Source organism: Macaca nemestrina, chromosome 12 (genome assembly GCF_043159975.1).
Source record: "Macaca nemestrina isolate mMacNem1 chromosome 12, mMacNem.hap1, whole genome shotgun sequence".
NCBI classification, from domain to species: Eukaryota; Metazoa; Chordata; class Mammalia; order Primates; family Cercopithecidae; genus Macaca; species Macaca nemestrina.
The window spans coordinates 48,819,393-48,844,300 of NC_092136.1; the positions used below are offsets into that span (position 1 = coordinate 48,819,393).

At 43.6% G+C, this 24,908-nt stretch overlaps 1 protein-coding gene across 17 annotated transcripts in view; it reads left to right on the top strand.

Moving 5' to 3' along the window:
* The window catches only part of LOC105486946 (pleckstrin homology domain containing A7), a 243,839-nt gene that overhangs the window by 113,271 nt on the left and 105,660 nt on the right, over nucleotides 1–24,908 (top strand). The window contains exon 1 of one of the 17 annotated variants that reach the window (XM_011750127.3): nucleotides 18,651–19,032. The exons of the other annotated variants lie outside the window; for them this stretch is intronic. Within the exon in view, the coding sequence (XP_011748429.1) occupies nucleotides 18,899–19,032 (134 nt within the window). The 5' untranslated portion in view covers nucleotides 18,651–18,898. Of the gene's footprint in view, nucleotides 1–18,650; nucleotides 19,033–24,908 lie in introns of those variants that run through there. 17 annotated transcript variants of the gene reach the window in all.

Genomic DNA, 24,908 nt, shown 5'->3' on the forward strand with positions numbered 1-24,908 from the left:
GTTTCATCAGTATAAACACCTTATTTTGCTTAACCATTACTTTATGGTTGGACAATTAGGTAATTTCCAGTTTTTTATTTTTTTGTTTGCTTTTTTGAGACAGAGTCTCACTCTGTCACCCAGGCTGGAGTGCAGTGGCGTGATCTCGGCTCACTGCAAGCTCCACCTCCCGCGTTCACGCCATTCTCCTGCCACAGCCTCCCAAGTAACCGGGACTACAGGCACCTGCCAGCGCACCCGGCTACTTTTTTGTATTTTTAGTAGAGACGGAGTTTCACCCTGTTAGCTAGGATGGTCTGGATCTCCTGACCTCACGATCCGCCCGCCTCGGCCTCTCAAAGTGCTGGGATTACAGGCATGAGCCACTGCGCCTGGCTGGTAATTTCCAGTTTTTGACTGTAAAAATAATGCTGTGATGGACAACTTCAGAAATAGTCTTTGGAAGTACTGACCCTGAAAAAAATCTGTCTGGAGCTTAGAGGAGCTATATTCCCAATGAATGGGTACAGAGCAGGCACTCAGATGTTGCTTGTGCGAGAGAATGAGGGACATGTGTGAAGGAATGTTCTGTAAATGCTTTCAATAAATGATAACATGTAAGAGTAACAAATGTTTTAAGCCAATGAAGACCTGTCAAAAGGGAGCCCAAAATGAATTGCAAAATCGAAACCTATCATACTCTGATAGCTTGAAGGTTTTTGAGAGGGTTCTACAATTTTGGCTATGAAAGATCTGACGGGAAGAGAGTGATTTGCAAAATTGTAGAGCAGGAATGTAGAGTGGGCTCTATCTTTGTACCACGTTGAAGAATGAAGTGGCAGCGATCCTTTTCTAGTCTCTGAAGAAAGAGAACGTGGCAAGAAGGACAAAAGCTGAAAGGCCTGTTTGCTGTCTGACTGTGTGCTGCCCCAGGTGGCTGCTGAAATTAAATCAATTTGTGGAAGGCGTGGAAGAGTTTTCTTAGTTTGATTCTCTCTTTTGGAATTGAATGGGCAAATAGAATTTCTGTGAAAGATGTCTCTATTTTTGCCTGGAGCACTCTGTAATTTGGACTTTGTCAGAACAGCCTGCCTTTATTTTGAATTTGGAACCATTGACTCCCCTTTCTTTCTGCTGTGGGTTATTTATATGCGAAGAAGCACAGTGGAGGCCTTTTCACCTTCTCACTCATGACTTTAAGAAATACAGGAAAACAGCATTTTCTACAATCTATAATCCCTGAGTGTTGGCAACAGAAAAATGAAAGATATTCTAATGTAGGCATCTGTGCAATGGTAATGGGTTATGGATGGTCAGTGAGAACCTTGGCTGCCAGTCCTGGGCACTGATCTCAGCCTTCCCCGGGACCCTCTGGATGAGGGAGTCCTCATTCACCTAACTGAGCAAACATCACAAACATGCTTTGTTTGCCCATTTATTCATTCCATTCATTAATGTACTCATTGATTCCATTTGATTCACTTCAGCTACTGATCACCTAATGTTATATGCCAGGCAGTGTGCATGGCTGTAATTACAGAGCTGTGACTAAGACCTTCCTTCCTTCCTGTTCAGTCAGGGTTCAGTAGCAGTAGTGAGAAGCTATTCTCGCTTTTCTAAACAGAAATGGATTTAATACAGTGAACTAGGTGTTTACATCATGATTGGAAGGGTGCAGGAGTAGGCTCTAGGCTGACCTTTGGCAAAGATAACTAAAACAAGACTGTGAAAATGGCCCATAAGTAATTGTTTTCATTTTCCTTTTTATTCAACTCTTTTGAGCTCCCCTTGTCCTTTGCTCCCAACTTCTCTGTCCCAGATCTTAGGCTCTCTCTTTATGGGAAGAGCTGTTTCAAAGCATTTATGGTTTGTAAAGTGTGAATAGGGTTGTTGTTAATAATAACTGTCACTTGCTGACTGTTCGTTGTGTGCCCAGCTGTCTGCTAAGTCCTTTACCTGCGTTATTTCAATCCTTGCATCTCCTGTTGGGTAGTTAATATTATTATCTCCACATTGCAGAGAAGGAGCCTGAAGCTAATAGAAGTTAAATGACTTGCCCAGGATAATTTAGCTCTTAAGTAACATTTGAATTCAGGGAATGCCTCTGTCCAGAGGTACTTGTAGTTTACAAGACAAGCTGGCCCAAAAAAGATACACGAATGACCAAAAAGCAAATGAAAAGATGCTCAGCATCATTAGCCATCAAGGAAATTCAAATCAAAACCATAACGAAATACTACTTTACACACACTAGGATGTTTACATTAAAAAGGACAGATACTTAAGAAGTGCTGGTGAGGCCGTGGAGAAGTGGGAACACTGATGCACTGCTGGTAGGAGTGCAAAATGCTGGAGCCACCTTGGAAGCCAGCTGCAGGTTCTCAAAAGGTTAAACGTAAAGTTACCATATGAGTCATGAATTCCATTCCTAGGTATATACCCAAGAGAAGTGAAAACATGTCTACCTACACAGAAACTTGTACACAATTCATAGCCATATTATTCATAATATCCTCGAAGTGAAAACCCAAAGTCCATCAACTGATGGGTGGATAAATGAAATGTGGTGTGTCTATGTAATGGATTGTTATCTTGCAATAGGAAGGAATAAAGTACCGGTACATGATACAACAAGAACACAAGAATGAACCTTGAAAACATTATGCTAAATGAAATATGCCAGTCACAAAAGATGACCTAGTGTATAATCCTATTTATATGAAATGTTCAGAATAGGGAAATCCATAGAGATAGAAAGTGGATTTATGACTGCCTAGGGCTGGAGCTCGGGTGATGGCTAGAGAGTATGGGACTTCCATTTAGGGCAATGAAATTTTTTTTTTTTTTTTTGGAGACGGAGTCTCGCTCTGTCACCCAGGCTGGAGTGCAGTGGTGCAATCTCGGCGCACAGAAAGCTCCGGCTCCCGGGTTCGTGCCATTCTCCTGCCTCAGCCTCCCGAATAGCTGGGACTACAGGCGCCCGCCAGCACACCCAGCTAATTTTTTTGTATTTTTTTTAGTAGAGACGAGGTTTCACCGTGTTAGCCAGGATGGTCTCAATCTCCTGACCTTGTGATCTGCCCGCCTTGGCCTCCCAAAGTGCTGGGATTACAGGTGTGAGCCACCGCGCCCGGCCATGAAATGTTTTAAATTTGAATGGGTTGATGATTGTACAACTCTCAATATACTAAAAGCCATTGCATTGTACACTATTATTTTTTGAGACAAGGCCTGGCTCTCCTGCCCAGGCTGGAGTGCACTGGTGCGATTTCAGCTCACTGCAACCTCCACCTCTTGGGTCAAACTGTCCTCCCACCTCAGCCTCTTGAGCAGCTGAGACTGTAGGCATGCACCACGATACCCAGCTAATTTTTGTATTTTTTGTAGAGATGGGGTTTTGCTATGTTGTCCAGGCTGGTCTTGAACTCATGAGCTCAAGCAATCTACCTGCCTCGGCCTCCCAAAATGCTGGGATTACAGACGTGAGCCACCATGCCCAGCTCCATTGTACACTTTAAGTGAATTGTTTGACATGTGAATTCTATCTCAACAAAGCTGTTCCTTCCCACCCCCGAAAAAAGAGAAAATACATATTGGGAAGGATAATGCTTACCTAAATAAATGAGTTGCTAATAGTGGAATTTAGAGGAGAAAGGATAAACCCCCATGCAGTTTTCTCAAACTTCTGGCTTATATTAGTTTGTCTTCACTATAGTAAACTGAAAAAATGGATTTAATCTAGCACAAAATTGAATATTCAGCTCTCAGCCTATTGTCTGGCTGGTGAACCTAGAGGTGATTTATTTTTTCCTCAGCTATCTACTTTCCTAGACAGCTTTTTTCCATTTTTCTCTAAGGAGTATATATTATTTTTTATAAGTAGGGAACCAAAATAAACTGTTTCATAAAATATGTATCCCATTGGGTCACACAGAAAGAACATCATGGCTAGATGCAGTGGCTCATGCCTGTAATCCCAGCACTTTGGGAGGCCGAGGCAGGCGGATCACCTGAGTTCAGGAGTTCGAGACCAGCCTGGCCAACATGGGTTGAAACCCTGTTTCTACTAAAAATAAAAAAAATTAGCTGGGTGTGGTGGCAGGCGCCTATAATCCCAGCTACTCAGGAGGCTGAGCAGGAGAATCATTTGAACCTGGGAGGTGGAGGTTACAGTGAGCCGAGATGGCACCACTGCACTCCAGCCTGGGTAACAAAGTGAGACTGTCTCAAAAAAAAAAAAAAAAAAAATCATGACTTCCACATGTTATGCCACTTGAACTAGTTAGAGAATTTCTGTCCTAGAAAAAATATTTTTTTGGGGAAAAAAGTGAGAGGTCTCTTGAGTGTTTGTCCATGAACTAAACTGATGTTGGAATCAAGCCATTCCTCAAAGCCTCCTCCCTTTCATCCTCTCATTTCTTTTTTGCCCTTTGAGTTTGTTTCAAGGACCACCCAGTTGTTAATGATCACAATGTTATACAATTTTGTGTACAATTTTATTTAAAGAGAAAAGATCTGGAAGGCAGTGATGAGTGCTTATGTCAAGTTGAATAAATGCAAAAGGAAGAAATATAGTGAGGTGTCTATGCTCTTAGGTCATTTGTTCCATTTTATTGTCCAAGTATAATTGCTTATGCCAGAATTTCATAGTCTACTTGTAACCTAGTAAAACACCTCATGAAAGTTTCAAGGCATTAACAGAATGAAAATTCACTCTAGTCTCCTCCTTTCCACCTGAGCTAAGGACAGACTGAACCATGCATATGTTTTTTTTAAATGAGATTTATGGATCAGTGAAGTGAAATTTATTGAGTTCCAACTGTGTGTTTGAGAGCAGAATTTGCTGTCATGCAATCAGAGTACAGCTGAGGATTTACAGCCTGTGCGAGCCTTAAATGTGTAGAGTTATTTTCCCATTACACATTAGGTTGGCAACTTGAAGTGTGACCTGTATTTCTCTGGCTGGACAGTGGCACACTCTGGGGCTTAAAGGCCTTCCCATTAACTGTGTGCATTTGTGTTTGTCTGCAAGTAAGGTCCCAGCTAAAGGGGGTAAAGGTGAGGAGCAGCACCACTAAGTGCCTGCCCCCAACACCTTATCCAGGTGAGCTCACTGACACTTCCCTGCCTACCCCTAGCACCTAGGCTCCCTGCTGACACCTGAGACCAGTAAGAGCAGGCCAAGAACAGCTCACAAGTATGGTAGAAAGAAAGCTCAAAGAGCAAAGTTCAGTTCATGCTCTTACCACTTACAAGGGCTCTTTGCCTTTGGGCAAATCACTTATCCTTCTTAAAGTTTTCCTGCCCTATAATGGAAATAATGCTATTTACTGTGTTTGCTTGTGATGAATATTAAATGAAAATAATGTGGTAAGTACATGGCACAGTCCCTGAGACATAGTGGGCCTTCAATAAAGATCATTACCTCTTTCCCAGTCTGCTTTTCTTCTTTGCTTTCCCTTTCCCAGGCCTCATTCCTACACTGAGTTAGCAGAGAAAATTACCCAGTTTTCTCCACTTGTAATTAGAAGTCTCCTGTTCGTATTTTTATTAAAGTATTTTCTCCTTTATGCAAAAGTTTTTTGTTTTGAGACGGAGTTTCACTCTTGTTGCCTAGGCTGGAGTGCAATGGCATGATCTCGGCTCACCACAACCTCTGCCTCCCAGGTTCAAGCGATTTTCCTGCCTCAGCCTCCCTAGTAGCTGGGTTTACAGGCATGTGCCACCACACCCAGCTAATTTTGTATTTTTAGTAGGGATGGGGTTTCTCCATGTTGGTCAGGCTGGTCTCAAACTCCTGACCTCAGGTGATCTGCCTGCCTCGACCTCCAAAGTGCTGTGATTACAGGCGTGAGGCACTGCGCCTGGTTATATGCAAAAGTTTTGTCTATATTGAACACATTTCTGCAGAGTAAAACCCATTGAATCAAAATCTTGTTTACTCTAGAAAACCAAGAGCTCTTAGCTATACTTGTCTTTTTGCTTTTCCATTTAGATTTTAAGATCCGTTTGCAAACATTCACAAAATACCGTATGAGATCTTGATTGGTTTCACATCGAATGTATAGATTAATTTAATTTAGGGAAGAATCGGCATCTTTACAAAATTGTTGTTTTATAGCTCTCTTTTCATTTAGGCCTTTAAAAATGTTTTTCAGTAAAGCCATAGTTTTCCCCATGAAAGTCCTATCAGAGGTTCATGCAGAGCAGAGTGATCAGCATAGGTTTGGATTTTAGAGGAGCAGTTGGTTGATCTGAGGACAATGAACTAGGGGGACAAAGTCTAGAAGCAAGGAGGCCAGTTAGGAGGGTGTTGGACTAGTCCAGGTGAGAAATGATAAAGGCCAGGATTTAGGACTGTGAGAAGGTAGAGGAGCAGAAAACACATGCCAGAAACACTTCTTAGGAAGTGTGGACAAGGCCTTCTTAATTCTTTCAGGGCAAAATAAGGAAGAATAATAATGCTTGCTGCTATTATTAATAGCTCACTATGGACGGGCAGAGTGCTCACTTGTTACATTCACCCTTGCTTCTCCTTGAAATGCTCCAAAGTAGGCACTATTACTTCTGTCCTCCAGATAAGGAAACTAAATCTCAGAGAGGTTAAGTAACTAACTCAGAGTCACGCAGGAGTACAAAGCAGGTATTCAAGTCCAGATCTTCTCCTGTCCAGAGGCCACTGAACACTCAACTCTAATCTTGGGCTGTTTCAGTTTATTGAAAGTACTTTATGAAAATGTACCAGACCTTTTGAATTTTATGACTGAAATAAAAATGACTAAAATCCTGTTCTCAATCATAGTCAGAAAATTGAATTGGAATGTTTCCCTAGTTTCATAATGTTTGATAAAAGATCCAGACAGATCTGAATTTATGAGATCTATAAAAATTCGAGTTGTTGAGAGGGTGGGAGAGTGTGGGCTTTGGGGATGCCGGGATGGATCATGTGACTCCATGGAAAGCAGCAAAAATATTTTTGAATTCAGAAAGTGTTCCTGGTCATGTATTTCCGGGTAACATTTTGTGGATGTTTTTCTTCCATCGGTGAGGAAAAAAAAAGGAATGGCCTTAATTAAAATTTCTATTGTCTTTGCCATAGAGGAAGGAAGCCTTTTGGTGGTTGTCATGGTGATATCTGAATGACACTGTGGAAGTGGGTAGTGATTGCCACCCAGAGCCCTGAAATGAGCGTTTGTCATTTTCCTTGCCCCCTGAGAAGCTTGCAGCACCAAACTGCACATTTCCTTAATCGCCTTTTACATTCATATTTGAGCCAAATGTGTGTGTGCAAGCAAATGCTCTCCACTGCAGCTACAGTTAAGAGTCATAAAGTCTGGAACCCTATTTCTAATTGCTTTGTGTTCCTGAAGCAAAATGGCATATGTGAGGTGCTCATGAAAAGTCTCAGAAAGTAATTAGGAACTACCAGCCTTTCACGTAGCACAGCGGGATAGCTTGCAGGCCTCCTCCCCCTCACTGCCTAATACACCTTCTCTGCGGGCGGCGCATTTAAAGCCTTGTGTACTTAATGCATGGCATCTCTAAAAGCTGCCACTTACCACCAGTCCCCTGCTCCCAGCCAGCACACTGGAGTCATCATGCTACAGGCTGGCAGAGTTTCTGACAGTAAGACTAGGCTTTTTTGCTGGCTTTGGGGTTTCTGCACTATATGATTGAGGTGTAGGAAGGAAACTGGGGAGGAATGGGGCTGTGCAGCTGGGTGACGTGATGGGTTTGTTGGAGCTCAGTCTGAAGGAGACAGGATAATGACGTCTCTCGCCCCCACCTGGATGTCTGTTCTGTAGCCTTTCATGTAGGGTGGTATTATGACAAAGAAAAAAGAATGTGTCATAAGAGAACTTGGTTCACTTCTTGGCTCTACCCTTAGCAAACTATTTTTTAACTTGGGCGAGAGACTTAACCTCTTCTGTTAAATGGTAATAGTGTCAGTACTACCTCTCCAAGTCATTGCATTGCATAAGGTTTTGGCAACTGTCAGTGCTTGATATATAAGCTGTACATTCGAATCCATTGGCTGTTCATTAAGCCAATACTGTATACTAGGCTCTGTGGTGGAGAATCAGAGCCAACAGAGAAGCAGGGTAAGCACAACAATCTCAATGAGGCAGTAAAAGTTCTCTCCGTGTGTGCACAACCAAGCTCTTACCTCAGCCTCATATCAGGGAAGGCTTCTAAGGAGAGGTGACCCTTGCATTTGTCTTAAAGGACAAAAGCCAGAGAGGTAAGGACATGGCCCTCAAGAAAAGGGAACAGTGTGTGCAAATATACTGAGACATCCCTGGAGCCTGGGTATCCATGTGGGAGTGGTGAGCCATGAGGCAGGGAACAGGTTTAAGAAGTTTAGCTTTTTTTCCAGAAGGTAATGGGAACTACTGGATGATTTTAAGGCTGGAAGTGGCACAGTTTATAGATTTAGAGCTATTTACAGGCAACTGTCTGGAGGATCATAGAAAGAGAATTGGGAATAGGCGGGTGGGTGGGTGCAGAGATAGGATGATGGGCTTAGGGACTGTTGCAGTCATTCCACTGAGTGGCTGTGGGGTTGGAGAGGATGGGCCAGGTTGAGGATATAGGAAGTAGAGTTAACTCTTCTTGATGACTGATGGGGAGTGAGGGGAAAAGGTAGGATGCCTTCCAGCATTTCTAGGTGCTATGACTCTTGGCATTTGGGGAGGGACAGCTTTTCATTCTGTGGGATGGTGGTGTTTAGCACTCTGGCTCCTTGCCCATCAAATGCCCCCTCCCCAAGTTGTTGTGATAACACTGTCACAGCCATTCTTCCAAGTGCTCCTCAGTGACCTTCACCAAGATGGGGAATAAAAGAATAGAAACAGTTTAGGAAGATGGAAAAGGGTTCCACTTTGTAATATGTTGATTTAATAGTGCCTACAGGACATCTTGGAAGAAGTGTCTAGTAGGCAGTTGGATATAGGGATCTGGGGCTCTAGAGCGTGGACGGAATTCAGAGAGACAGCTTTAGAAGTCATAACCATGGCAGGGCAGGAGCTTTTCTGGGGAAGATATTTAGCCTGAAAAGGCAAGTGGGCACCAGAACCTTGGGGACCATTGTGTATCTTGTTTAGTCTTCTGAGCTGGGGAGAACTGATGGTATTCTAGGACTGTTTTATAGGGGAGAAGAGACTGAAGCTTGTCAAGAGCAAATTTTTACAAGTTTCTTTCTTAATCAATTTTGGCAGATTCTCTTCTTGGCTCAGCCAGTGTCTACATGAGGCTAAGGAGAAGTAGATTTTGCCCCTTTCAGGTGAGGGGTTGTTTATTGTCCACTTTGTGGCCAGTGGGACCAAGTGTCTCAATGACTAGGCTGTTACTATCGCCACCTCCTGTTGGATTTAGAAGTCTTTGTGCATTAGTAAGGAGGCCTAATACAATTTGCTTTTTTCCCTGCAATGGCAGATTTTTCCTTGGTGCCCTCTGTGTTCTTGGTTCACTGATTAATAGACACTTGAGGAATTGCAGGGAGGTGTTTAACATGCATCAGATACCATCACTAGCAGAGAAAAGTGATTCACTGAGCTCTCTCTCTCTCTCTCTCTGCTGTCTGCATCCCTGCTGACACAGTTTGACGCTAGGGAACTGAGTCTGGATCTGGAAAGGCGCAGTATAAATGTGTGATTCAGAGTCAGTGATGTGCAGCTGTTGCCAAAGGAGGAAGTGCTCCGGAGAGGTGGATGGTGTAGTCGAGGATGCTTTGTGCTCCCATTTCTTTATGTTACCTTCTTCAGACGTAGGAGTCATTCTGGGTTAAAGGTCAGTAGCAAGTTCTGGGTTCTAACCTGCAGGTTTCCAGCCAGTCAGTGTCCATGCCTGATTGCTGGGACTTCCAGACACCAATGAGGAGGGTCAGTGATTTATTTTCAGAGGGTGGAGGCCCCTAATAAGAATAGCTTCTTATATTAAACCCTTCCTCTGTACTAGAGTTTTCTTCTTGCCTTGGAAATGTAAGGAATTGGTTTGGCCATGTTGTCTTCATGGGGAATAGTTCAACCTTTGACTCCACCTCTGGAGTCAAAAAGCCTGGATTTGAATCCTGGCTCTGTGCCTACTAGCTGTGTAATCTTATATAAATCCCTTAATTTTTCTGGTCCTCAGTTTTTTCATCTGTAAAATGGAAATAATAATAACTACTTCCTAGGATGGTAATATGGTATGAGATAATGCCTGCAGAGTGCCTGGAGTGTAATATGTTATAATGTGATTTGTATATAATATGCTCAGTGAAGTTATCGTTATGGATCTCTCTCTTTTACATTGTGTGATTCTTTATCCACTCCCTTCCCCTGCCCCTAGTTTTGGATATCTGCAGGAGAAGTCTGGTGCACTGGGCTGGTGGGCTATCTGTTAGGGTTGTGGGGAGTCGGTAGGTTTTCTGTGGGGAGAAGGGACCCCAACAAGAACATGTACCCTTACCATTCACCTTCTTCATTTCAGGCACTATTTAGGAGATATTTTACAAAGCTTACACTACCAGTGTGGAGCTGTGATTGGAACCTAGTTCTGGCTCCATACCCACACTCTGTCCCCTGACTATTTGATGCCTCTCCCCTGCCCACCCTGCCGTCTTGCCTTATATCCTGCAAAACCAAAAATAAAAAGAAATATTAGAATAAAACCAGAAACATCTACTGGGATATTCCATTTGGGCACAGTGATGTGCTCACTGGAAACTCCAGGTACCTGGGGTCCTGTGGGTCAGGAGCCTTCTTCCTGCTCTGTTCCTCTAACTGGGACTCCCTTCCTGAATGGGCATCATTAGGAAATTGAAGAGGAAACTGGTTTGGGTGGGGAATTTCTGAAATCATCCCATTTTGCCCTTTCCTAGAAGTGAGATAGTGAGAGCCCCCCTGATTAAATGTCCAGTCTGTCCCCAAGCCCTGATGCTGGGATGGTCCCCCTTTCCTGGGTCATGGAGTGATGATGGGCAGGGGAGGAACGAAGTCTCTCAGAACCTTGGCAACCTCCCCTTCCCGAGCTGTTGGGCCTCTGGCATCCCTAGACTCTGGTATTCCATTGCTAGAGGACCAGTAGAAGGGGCAGTTGGAAAGAGGAGGCTTTGCCTAGCCAGAGGTCCCCAGCAGGGTGGGCTGAAGGATGCTTCCTAACCTGATTCAGTACAGCATCAACACTGGAAGCATCTGCAAGAGGCTCCTTTACTGGAGCCTCTGGAATGTGGCCAGGCTACTTTTTCTTTCACACTCCATGGATAACTTAATCTTTTCCAAACAAAGACACTGTGCTTTAATTCCTCATGGACATCCCTTGGGCTTTGGGCCCTGCTAGCCCTCAGATCTATGTGCTGATACTTTACAGCACAGTCCTGGTTTACGGAGTAAGAGTAAGCACTAAATGTCAGGATTTATGTGGGTCATTCCATGCTGCACACCTGCAAATGAGCTCATACAGCAGACTTTTTGCCTGTTCTTCGTTTTCTCCTTCCATTACTGCTCTGACCTCAAGGCAATGGGAAAAGTTACCAGCTGTGTCTTCCTTGTTGGGGGGCAGGTACGAGAGAATTACAGCCTTCTCTGTCGCTACTTTCTCAGCCCCAACAGTGTGGAGGTGACACTGAGAGAAAAGGAATCTAGTAACATTTAATTGCAGGGCAGCACCAGGGTATCAGAGCTGTAAGAACTCCCTGTGTTCATCATCTCCCATCTTTTCCCATTTTATAGGTGAGGTAAATGAGGCCCAGAAAGGGAAAGCTACCTGTTTCCTTCCCACTTGCCTGGTATTATTGTTTACCTTGAACAAACTAAATGCCCACAGTAGGGTACAGAGGAAATACTGTGATGCAGGAGAAGAGTTTGGCTTCTATACTTGGATTCCAGTGGGAATCCTAAACTCTTTTGAAATGTGTGGCCTTGGACAAATGATTTAACCTATCCTATGCCTGAGTTCCCTGAGTTAAGATGATAATATTTTGTAGTGTTGACATAACCATTGGAGATAATACATTGCAAGCAGTTACTCACTAGTGGTTTGTTAGTGGATGCTGGCCATATTGGATAATTAGAGCTACAAGAGAAAGCTTGAAGGGTCGAGCCCTCATGAATGGGATTAGTGTCCCTATAAAAGGGGCCCTAGGGAACCTGTTTGCACCTTCCACTATGTGAGGATGCAGCAGGAAGGTGCCATCTACAAGGCATGGGCCCTTACCAGATACCGAATGTGCTGGCATCTTGAACTTGGACATCTCAGCCTCCAGAACTGTCAGAAGTAAATGCATGTTGTTTATTAAATAGATAAATAAAACAGAAAGTTCAACATAGATATTGTCAATTTCAATGTAAGATTCCTGGCTGGGCACAGTGGCTCATGCCTGTAATCCCAGCACTTTGAGAGGCTGAGGCAGGTAGATTGCTTGAGCTCAGGAGTTTGAGACTAGCCTGGACAATATGGTGAAATCCTGTCTGTACTTAAAAAAAAAAAAAAATGCTGGGCATGGTGGCACGCACCTGTGGTCCCAGCTACTTTGGAGGCTGAGGTGGGAGGAGCACTTTTGAGCCAGTGGGGTAGAGGTTACAGTGAGCTGAGATTGTACCACTGCACTCCATCCTGGGTGACAGAGTGACACCTTGTCTCAAATAAATAAATAAATAAATGAAAAATAAAACAACCTCCCCTGCAGGGCTGTGACCACCTACTCTTGCTGCCAGGCTTCTGGGAGCTGGCAGTAAGTTCTTAGCCATTGCTCTGTACTGGGCCTTGTTTCTCTTTTCCCACCATACATATTTCTTTATGCTCAGGATCTCCATATCCTACCCACATGTTTCAGATATCTCTTGACTCACATAGTTGTCAAATGATGCGTTTTTATGGATTCACACATTCACAGAGCTCGTGAGGAGCATAAGGTCATCTTGGCAGATTGCATGCTTGGGGTTTGCATTCTTCCATTACCAACATCCTTGCCAGATGATTTATTTGGCCCAGGCTCAAGCCTGTCACTCACTAAACTTCCACCAATGGAAGGCAGTTGGCCAGTGTGATGTTCAGAGTCTCTGTGACATTGTTGACACTCAGTTCCTTGAAAAATATGCCTCCCAGTGACTCCACCCATTTATCCTAGTTCAATCATCTTGAACCTCAGGGAACACATTAGATTACTTCCCATCTTGATAATCCTTTAGTGATAAAGACAGCAGTTGTGTCCCCTGAGTTTTTTGAAACCTTAAAACTCCAGTTGCTTCAGTGATGTGGTGTTGACCCACTTAGCCCTTCACAGCCCTGGCCTGTCTCTTCTGGACTTCCTCCAGCTTTCCCCTCTGGCCTGCAGGTATGATTCCTAGAAGTGGACACATAATTGGGTGGAGTCTGATCAGTTTAAAATTGAATAACATTTTACTCCCTTGTTTTGGACTCTATACTATTATTAAGTGAGTCCCAAGATCCTAGTGGCCCTTGTGACAGCTTTTCCATGCTGTTGACTAATTGGATTTGTAGTAAATCAAAGCCACTAAACTAATACAGATTCTGTGTTCATTTCCTATGGCTGCTGTAACAAATTACCACAACAGTAGTATAAAACAACGGAAATGTATTCTGTTACAGTTCTGGAGAAAAGAAGTGGAAAATCAAAGTGTTTACAGAGTTGGTTCCATTCCATGCCTCTCTCTTTCCTTCTGATGGCTGCCAGCAATTCTTGGCATTCCTGGCCTATAGAGGCATCACTCCAATCTCTGCCTCTGTCTTCATATGGCTCTCTCCCTTTGTATATTTTATATGCCACTCAAATCCAGACCACTGATACTGGATTTCCATGTGAGCTCTTGATTGCACACACAGATTCCAAGCTCTAAAATATATTTTTTGAGGCTGAGTGGCTCATGCCTGTAATTCCAGTGCTTTGGGAGGCCAAGACGGGAGGATTGCCTGAGTACAGTAGTTTGAGACCAGCCTGGGAAACATAGCAAGACCCCATCTCGGAATGGAATGGGATGGGATGGGATGGGATCGGAGGGGAGGGGAGGGGAGTCTGGCATGGTGGCACTGCATCTATAGTCCTAGCTACTCAGGAGGCTGAGGCAGGATGATCACTTGAGCCCAGGAGTTTGAGACTGCAGTAAGCTATCATCATGCCACCCACTCCAGCCTGGGTGACAGAGTAAGACCCTGACTCTAAAGACATTTTTAAAAAGAAAAAAAATGTATATTTTTACATATTTTTAAGCAATACATATATATGTTTTCATGTTAATGGAAATTAATCACTGGAAGATGGATTTTAAGGCAGGACATTAATTTTAAAACAATGTATGATTTTTTTCTTAATCCTTGTTTTTGGGAACCTGGTGTTAATTTATGGTTCAGTAATAACTGTTACCTCAAGCAATTTCTTAACCTTCCTAGGTCTCAGTTTCCTCATCTATGCAGCAAAGAGATTGGATGAGGTAAGCTCTGAGTCATTTTCAGTCCTGCAACTCTTAATACTGTGGAATTAATTTCTGGAAAGCAAGAGTTACCATCCGTGATAAAATAGGTCTCAATTTGTTTTATTTACTGTTACTGATTTAAAGTCTGTTTTATCTGATATGAGTATAGCTGCTCTTGCTTGCTTTTGGTTTCTGTTTGCACAGAATATTTTTTTCCAGTCCTTTACTTTGTAAATGTCTTTATCAGTGAGGTGAGTGTGGCCAGGCTGGTCTCGATCTCCCCACCTCAAGTGATCCACCCGCCTTGGCCTCCCAAAGTGTTGGGATTATAGACATGAGCCACTGTGCCCAACTGGGGTTTACCTTTTCAAAAGCTCAGTTAGAGAAGGCTAAGAGTGAGTCCGTTCACTGTTGGAATTTTTTTTTTTTAAATATATTTGTGACAGGAAAAATTCTGGGCCAATTTTTGTCATCTTCCTTTAGTTATTTTTTTTTCTCCTGCCTCAGTCTCCCGAGCAGCTGGGATTACAGGCATTCGACACCATTCCCAGCTAATTTTTTTTTTTTTTTTTTTTTTTTTTAAGGAGAGACAAGGTTTCACCATTTTGGCCAGGCTGTTCTCAAACTCCTGACCTCAAGTGATCCGCCCACCTCAGCCTCTCAAAGTGCTGGGATTAGAGGCACCACACCTGGCATCTTCCTTTAGTTCTTAGTCTTATGTATTATTATTTTTTTTTTTTTGAGATGGAGTCTTACTTTGTCGCCCAGGCTGAAGTACTAGTGCCATGATCTTGGCTTGCTGCAACCTCTGCCACCTGATTTCAAGCAGCTCTCCTTCCTCAGACTCCTGAGTAGCTGAGATTACAGGCATGTGCCACCACACCCGGATAATTTTTGTATTCAGGGTTTCACCATGTTGGCCAGGCTGGTCTTGAACTCTGGACCTCAGATGATCCACCTGCCATGGCCTCCCAAAGTGTTGGGATTACAGGTGTGAGCCACCATGGCCAGCAAGAAATCTTTCTTTTTTAAAACAGATCTTCTTCATGAAAGGAAGGTCTTCTCTGGAATCAGTGGTGTTGGTACAAGGTAGGAGTTACAAACTCAGATGTCTACAGAGGCTTAGCAGATAACAGAAAGGCAACTTGTGTTGTTTATGCTCTTGAATTAGTTTTTGAAGTACTCATAACACTCTGTTTATATTTACAGAAATTTCTTTAAGAAAATTAGAAATGTTAGATGTGATGATAAATAACACTAGGTGTTCACCGTCAACATTGGGAAGTAGCAGGGAGTGTTGAGGACTGCAGGGAAATAAAAGGGTCATTCTACCTCTCCTTGGGGCCCAGAGTTGCCACAGTTTTTGTTTTCTAACATAAGTTCAATTTCTTTTTCTTTTCTTTTTTTTTTTTTTTGAAACATAGTCTTGCTCTGTTGTCCAGGCTGGAGTGCAGTGATACAATCTCAGCTCACTGCAACCTCCGCCTCCTGGTTTCAAACGAAACCTCCTGGCTCAGCCTCCTGAGTAGCTGGAATTATAGGTGCCCACCACCACGCCTGGCTATCTTTTTTTGTATTTTTAGTAGAGACGGGGTTTCACCGTGTTGGCCAGGCTGGTCTCAAACTCCTGACCTCAGGTGATCTGCCTGCCCTGGCCTCCCAAAGTGCTGGGATTATAGGCATGAGCCACTGTGCCCGGCCTAAGCTGAATTTCTATATGAAATTTTTCTATTTTTAAACTTTGACTGATTTTTTACAATCTGAGTAGCTCAAATAAAACTAGTTTGGGGGACAAATTGGTTTTCAGGTCATGAATTTGAAGTCTCTGATGCATATTGGGATAGGTTGGCATATGGGATGGGCCTGTGGATCATCTCTCAAAGGACTGGTGTGGTGTGGGAGTCCCAGGGAAACCTGTGTGTGGAGGGGGCTGTTTATGTTCATCTTTGCATATGGATATGGAGGAGTCCAAGATATGTATGTAAAGTAAAAAACAAGTTATAGAATGATATGTACAATTTTATTCTATTTATGTAATTTTTTCTAAATCGATATATATATATATATAAAATTTTGAGTTCATAAAAATGTCATAAGTGCAAAACCCGAAAAGGATATACAAGAAACGGATCAAGGTAGTTGCCCCTGGGATTGACACTGAATTGGAGGCAGGAAAAGGAACCGCTTTTTAGTTTATACCCTTCGGTAGCATGCAGTACTTAAATAATTTTTGAAAAGTAAAATTAAAAGAGTTGTTGGAAAGTATAATTCCTATATGTTACAATTGAGGAGACTCGCTATATATGAATACTGAAGAGTGTAAGCCTTCAGTGCTAAGAATGTTGAGGAAGGAAGGAAATTAGAGTGGTCTGGCATGATTAGGAAGGGCTACTTGGAAGAGAAGGGGCCTTGAAGATTGGGCAGAAATCCTTAGGGGAAAGGACAGATGGAGCCAAAGCCCAGAAGTAGAAAAGAAAGGGTGACTTGGGGACTGGTGGGCAGTTAAAGTTGACAGAAGCCAAGAGTATCGGGAAGCAGTGAGAGATAAAGAGGCTTTAACACTGAGGAGCCATGAAGGGTGTTTGGGCAGGAGATAATGGAACAAGAGCAGTGCTCCAGCATGCTTAAACAGGCAACAAGGATGAGGGAATTTGGAGACAGAAGCCACAGGGCGGCAGCCTCTCATGTGGCCCCTGCTGGTTCCCAAGATAGCTGTCACTAATTCCTGCTAGGGTATTTCCTGGTGAACAAGGATAATTTCTATATAACTGATGAATAAACTTTTGGCATTTCCTGTTCCTCCACTCTCAAGAGTGTGACTCTTGGAAGCTTGCCAACCTCTGCTGGTGCCCGATGTGGTTTCTCTACCTCTAAAGCCAGTGTGTCTCCCAAGACATTTTGGAGGTTCTATAGAGCAACTAGACATTGACTGACATGTAGCCACTAGAAACAAGCCCACACTTTGCAGTTAGGCAGATCTGGACTTGAATTTTGACCTTGCCACTTGCTTGTTATGTGATCTTAGAATGGCTCTTGACTCCTTTGGGCCTCAGTTTCCTCATTTGTGAAATGAAGATAATATGATTTACCTTCTAGGGTATTATGCCTTTTAGGTTGATACATAGCAAATAGGTCTGCTTTGCTTTTCTATGACAACACCTGCTCTGAGCTCTGTGTGTGTATATATATATTTATATGTACTTATGACCATATCAGTCTATTCTATTGGATTATAAGCTACTATTCTGTGGAGGTGATTATGATCTAATCATTATTTTTCTCCAAAGCACTCAGAGGGCTAAGCAAATAGTTGGGCTTTAATAAGTGTTGAATGCGTGGGATTTGTGCTCTTAAACCTAATCCGGTCTTTATAGTGATTGAGTTGTGATTGATTAGGCTGTGTCTGTAGGCTAGGGTATACCTCTTCTGTGACCAAAATAGTTCTGTCCAAGCAAATGCCCTTGTTATGATAATATTTCAGGATGGCTTGTGAGTCGTTCATTCATTCTGCTATGGCAGATTGATATTTTGTAGGGCTTGGTGTTTAATATGATAATTTGGGGAGCCTTCTTTAAAAATAAATAAAATTGCAGAAAGCATGTAAACACATTGGTAGGGCTCTCCCTGAGGCCTGGAGGAGGCTTGTGAAAGTGAGGGGCCCTGAAGCTTGAGCTTCTTCGGTTTTACAGTAAATCATCTCCACATTTAAAGATTTATAGAACATTCACTACAGGTAGTATTAAGAGTTATGAAGGATATGGAGGTTTCTAAAAGGCAAAAGATGGATACGAGTTTTAGTAATATAGTCATCCTAAGTAGACTCAGGACAAAATCCCTTGTATTTTTTTTCATTCAACAAATACTTGTGGAATACCTACTATGTGCCAGGCACTATGCTAAGCCCTGGAACATAGCCGTGAAAACACTAGTCTCTGCCCCATGGAGCTCATATTCAAGTGTCACCTGCATTGTGAGTTGTAGACCTACGTAGGTTGCAATGGAAAGAGCCACAGTGTTGATCTGTGACTTTGGTGCCTAGTGTCTCTTTTTAACCCCTCTTCCCTTCTCCTTTTCAGGCCTGTTCTGGGAATGAGTGCCACATGGTTAAATCGGTGCTGAGAGAACCTTAGGCATCCCAAGCAGTGATGAAAGAATCATTGTTACCAGGGGGAGTGGGTTTGCTGACTTGTAACCACTCAAACTCTTCCCTGCCCTGACTGGTATGAAATATTGATAAGGAGCCATTGTTTCTTCACCAAAGATAGTCTCTGATTTGGGGCTGATTTCAGCTCGGTATGGTAGGGCAAACCTGAATGAGCAATTTGTTCTGACTCCAGAGCTGTAGGTAGGGGTGTTTCTTTATGTCCTGGTTCTAGAGGGGCAGGCAACCCCACGGTCTCAAAGAACAGAAGAATTGGATTCTAGAGACATGAAGTGCTTGCCTGGTTGTTTACCTTTATCCACTGCTCCCCTTGGCCACAGTGGGGCAGTGACTCAGAGCTGGAACTATGTTCCTGCCTGGTTGCCAGATTTTGCTTGAGGGGTGGAGAGGAAGGAGAATGAATGAGCAGGAGCAAGTGGCTGCTGGATTTGTAACACCTTGGGAGGCAGCTGCTCAAGAACCAAAATTGAGAGAGAGCAGGTAGGCTGGGAGTTTCCCTCCCTGTCTGACCTAAACCTAAGATTTCAGAAGGCAGTGCAGCTGGGGAAGACACTATCTGAACATGGAGCCCAAAGGGAGGGTGAGTGTGTCCCCTGCCTTTTCCAGTAAGAACAAGAAAGCAGGTTAGTCCTGTACTGGTTTTATAGGGATTCAGTTTGCTGTGGTATATTCTGATTCATGAAAGTCAAGTCATGACTGAGAGAACAGGAGTTTTCGATGGTTGGGAGCACCAACAGTTAATTAAAAACAACTAGCATCCAATGTAATTGGGCATAAATAAGACCTAAGTATCATTAACTACACCTCCCTGATGTTATTTTGTTGGCAAGTGAGGTTGGGGAGGACAACTGTTCTGCCTGTCTCTTTGTGTTTGCAGTTGTGTATAGTGTTGTTACATTTCAGTCTGTAGCTCTGTGGATGACTGTAGTTTGAGATGAACCTCAGCATCTTAAAATGCTACAGCTGGAGGGAAGATCCTGGAAACATCTCCTGCTCCAGCTTTCTCATTTTACAGTTGGGGAACCTGACTCATTTAAGTGTACTAAACGGAAGCATAAAACTGGGTGTTCTAAGATTAAAAATGTTTCCCAGGACATGTTTGAAAACTTCTATAGAATGCGGTTTTTCTCGGGCCGCAGTTTCTGAACTCTGTCGGGGATGGAAGTGTGGCTGGTGGAAGGCGCCTCTTGATCTTAAACCACTTTGCCTGCCAGGTGAGTTCTTTAAATAGAAATTTTAACAGGAGGCTGGGTGCTGTGCCTTAACTCAAAGGGAAGAAAAGAAAGTGTGTTCTTGAGCCTCTGCCCTAGAGCAGGCTGAACATGCTGGAGTATGGAATGTGGAAAAAGGCAAAACAACTCTATTGGAGTGCAGTTTTAGAGCTAGCATAAGATAAATATAGCAGGCACTGAAGGTTGAAGTGTCTACTGTGGGCTGGGACGTTATCAGTATTCTTAATAACAATGCAGGGTCGGAATTAATCTTTCCTTTGCAGATAAACTCAGAAAAGCCACTAACTTGCTCAAGGTCATGCAGTACCAGTGTGTGGCAGAGCTGGGATTTGAATTCCAGTTTATGTGACTCTGATCTGCCTGGGCTTCAGGCAGGCCTGTGTGGCCTTTCTAGATGGAGAACCTACCTGCACCCCCACTTTTACAGATGAGGAAACCGAGGCCTAGGGAAGTTGAGTAGTTGCTTGGGCTGTAGAGCTAGCTGGTAGTGACAAAGCTGGTACTCAGCTCCTACCACATTGCTCCTCTGCCAACTTCCTTAAAAAAAAAATTAGGAACGGGCTCTCTGAGTTTGATCTCCTCCTTCTATCAGGAGCTTGACTTTAATGTTCTCATGGTTACTGGGATCCCATGAAATCAAAATTAAAACTTTGTATTCACCAAGTAGCAACCCCAAGTCGTGGGGCTGCATGTGGGAACTCAGGGGACAGGCAGGCTTGCAGTGTGGGTGACTCAGTCAGAAGAGTACTTTGCAGAATGAATTGGCCGTTGAGTGGATCTGGAGAACTTAATAGAACCTAATGAAATGTAGAGGTTTGCAAATCATGCCAGAAGACTGTTAAATCGAGAGCTTGGAAAAGACGGACTTCCCTCTTTGCAAATTGTGAGGGCTTTAAGTTTGCTCAGTTAATTTTGTGACTCCCTCATGCCCAGCTCTGCCTGTGCCAGGCTGTTTCCCTTTGGCACCTTTGGACACCGAGCACAGTTACTAACTGCCCCTCGGGGGGGGGGGTCTAGAGTTGGATGGGGTTTCCATGTCGCTGCCCACGTTGGTATGGAGTGTGTGCCAGATGTGGATGGTACGGGAATGGGGGAGGCCTAGATTTGCCCTGCTCTATGCTCTCCAGGGCTGGTGAAGTCTTTTTCAGGACCTGTGGCCTTCTGCCTCCCCCTATCTTTGAGGGCTCTGTGATGCATTTTGCTGCTGAAATAAGAAATCACATTGGTTCTGCACATATCACCCTTCACATATCACCCTGAAGGTGATATGTCTGTGCTCAGGCTGTTTTGAAGTAAAGGAGTTCAAGTGCCTACTCTATGAATATTCTTGTTTCTTTGCTGTAGGAGATACGTGAGGAGTAAGGAATGACTCCTCCCAACCCTTGGATCTCACTTGAAGGGAGGGGACAGGGAGGAGAACAAACACACATAAAATAAATAGAGAGCAATACTAGTGAGGATAGAATCAGTCACCAAATTGTAGGTTTCATGCCAAAACACTCTCCCAGTTCATACAAGGGAGATACAGATAATGTTTATATTATCTTCCTGTGTGTTTTTAATCACTCAGTAATTTCCTATCAGGTATTTGCATTCCGTTCTTTGATTCTCTCAGTGGAGTGTATTAACCCTCCTTTACAGGGGAGTTGAGGAAGTTGTAGGGGAGGGCTAATTTCTCCAAATTATATTGTAACACAGTTCAGGAGAGCCAAGGATGAAGTGTTCTTGGCATGTTGGTGTCTCACCCTTGCACTGGCAGTAAGAATAGAAGCCAACTGCCTTCTCAGGGTGACCGTTAGGTTCTTGTCTCTGTTACTTGAGTCCAGATTTCTGTAGGGCTAGCTAGTTCATTTAGAGGCAAAATTAGCTGGGTGTGGTGGTGCACGCCTGTAATCCCAGCTGTTTGGGAGGTGGAGGCGGGAGAATCACCTTGAACCTGGTAGGCAGAAGTTGCAGTGAGCTGAGATTGCGCTACTGCACTCCAGCCTGGGTGAAAGAGTGAGACTCTGTCTTAAATATCCGGAGGAAAGAGCACCCAGGCTGCAAGGTCAGCTAGTACTAAGACTGTTAAGTAGGAAAGAGCCTGGTGTTCAAGGAACTAAAAGGCCAGTGTGGCTGGGCCAGCATGGACAAGGGGAATAATGGTACTAGATGAAGATGGAACCAGACAGGAGTCAAGGCATCTTAGCGTTTTGTAAGCTAAGGTAAGGAGCTTATTTTTTACTCTGTGTGTAAAGTAGAGCTATCATAGAGTTTAATGGAGGAGTGTGACTTGGTCTAGCTTATATTTTAAAAGATCCATGAAGCGTCCAATGAGGAGAATGGGTGCTACAGAGGCCAAGGAAGAAGCAGAAAGAGCCGGTAGGAGGCTGTTGCAGTATTTAGTTAAGAGATGAGTAGGGTGCTAGCTGTACAGATGGAGTGGAGTGTGGACTAATTCAAAGTATATTTTGTAGATAGAGGCAATAGGACTTGGTTCTGCGTGCTTCACATATTGTACATGAAGGTTAAGGTAAAGAAAGGAATAAAGGATGACTCTAAGGTCGTAGTGATGTTCATGGAAATAGGGAAGACTGGAGGAGTATTGAGTTTGGGGGGAAGGGAGGCTTATTCTATTCTTGCCCTGTTAAAATGTCGGTGCCTATTAGACATTGCTATAGTCAAGGTACAGTTGGATTCAACAAACATTAATTGAGGACCTTCTGTATGCCAGACATTTCACAAGGCTCTTTCATGTATGTTCCTTCATTTTATCATCATAACAAACTTTCAGAGGGACATTTTTATCCCCTATTTGCAAATGGAAGAATTGATCCTCAGAGAGGTGAGGTGGCTTATCTGGTTTGAACCCAGATCTTCTGACCCTAGGGCTCTGGGCTGACTTGTTGCTTAGGGCAGATGTTGAAGGAGGCTGATTAGTGTTATGTTGATAGCTTCTACTTAAAGAGAGGATGGGAACCTTACATTGGCTCATCAAGGCCTGATTCTGGAAGAAGGGCCTGTCACAGGAATGCCCGTGTGCAGTGAGCTGTTGTAAATCTTGATATTGTCAAAATAGTGCACGCTTGAAAGACCATTTCAGTAGATTTTCAGTCCCCTTAGAAACACCACATTAATGATGATGGTTTGCATTAAATGAGCAATTTTGTGAAAGTGTTAAGTAAAATTAGCCACAAGGAGCTTAAAAAACAATTGAGGAAACGTGAAGATGCTGTTTCAAATCTTGATTGCTACCTCTTTTTTGTGGGGCCCATATCCGAGCTGAAGATGAAGAAGAGGCAATTTCTTGTATTCTCAGAGTTTCAATTTCCAGTTTTGAGACCTAACTAGGAGCATTATTAGGTTATCCAGAATCCTTGGTTTTCTCCAGACACTGGTATTTAGAACAAAGATAGTAAGTGGCTTTACAAGCCTGGGGGCAGTGCTGAATGTGGCTTCAGGCGTGCAGGGTAACCTTTTACAGTGTTCTGGGAGCCACGTTGAGGAACCAGAAGGTCCAGAGGGGCAGATACTGCTGAGCATACCAATGAGAAGATCTTTAACAGAGTCCCTCCTCAGGCTTTTAGGCCAGATACTTTTCTTACGTTTTAAGCAGTTTCTTCTCTTTATAGCATGGTCCAGATAAGAGCTAGTGCTGACGGAGCAGATTTGTCACACTCTCAGCATACCAATACCACTGCTGTCAGAAAACCAGATTTATCAGGGTGCTCCGACCCCCACTGTTGTGTTAAGCATCAGTCACATAATGCCAGAACTTCTTGCCATGCCAAAAAAATTGCTGTGCTAATTGGAGCCTTGGTGTTTAACCAACAAGAGTCACTGCTTATATTACAATCAAAATCCATATGAATAGAAAATTAATCTTGGAAAAATGCTGCAAGAAACCGTAGGATGTATTTACATTTTGACTAGCCTTCTCTGTCATTTTAGGTTGACTCTGTCTTACATTGACCTTAAATCAGTTCTCCATGGTCCACACTTTATTCTCTTATCAAGTCTTTTGTATTTGCTGTCAGACTTCTTTAGGACCTAACCCAAGTCCTTCCTGGCCCAGGGCTTGTGAAGATGTGCTTATTTACATGGATGGTTACCCATAGCCTGCTTTCATGGGAATCATCCTTCCCTGCCATCTTCTATCCATGTTCCCTGGTCCTTTCCTAAGTGCGACTGGCTGCCATTCAACTTCAAGGGGCTGCTTCTGGGAGTAAGAGCGGGATTTGAAAATGGAGGCTAGCTTGTGTTTACCTCATATGCCAAATTACTTTCTCGGTAGCCTGAAGAGAAACAGAAGCCCTTGTGTGGAACAGAGAGAGTTTTTGTTCTCCCCTGAAACCAGCCACTTGGCTCTCAGCCGGGCCATCTCTGAACTACCATAGAGCAAGGTAGCAATTCAGGTCTAAGAACAGGTATTTCAGGGGATGTGTCTGTGCCTGCTAAATACTTCTTGAGACACAGTGATAGGACATGAGTCTCTTCATGGGTGTTAGAATCAGGAAATGGAGCTGACTGAGGGCTTTTGTGGTGGGGAAGCCGGGGACAGCGAGTAAAGCCAGAGGACTTTGCAATCTCCAAATGGGTTTGAGGAGCCAGCGTTTAATAGGCAGCCTTTGTTTGGCAAGGGTGAGCCTGGAGTAGTGGAAAGAGATCAAAAGGATGGTGGTGTGCAGACAACACACACACTGTGGTCGTAGGTAAATCACCATTCTTTGGGGGCCTTACTTTCTTCATTTGGGGCCTGGTGTGGTGATACCTAACCTGCCCTTTTACGTATTTGTGAATATTGAATGGAATCGCCCAGGAACCTCACTCACATCCCTTTGCTTGGAGTGCTGAACCAGAAGCTCTGCCATTAGCAAGCTGAATGTGTTTGATAAAAAATGATGAAATTTTGGCCGGGCACGGTGGCTCACGCCTGTAATCCTAGCACTTTGGGAGGCCAAAGTGGGCAGATTGCTTGAGCTCAAGAGATGGAGACCAGTCTGGGCAACATGGTGAAACCCCATCTCTACTAAAAATAAAAAAAATTAGCTGGGCATGGTGGTATGCGCCGGTTAAGTCCCAGCTACTTGGGGGACTGAGGCAGGAATGTCGCTTGAACCCAGGAGGTCAAAGCTGCAGTGAGCT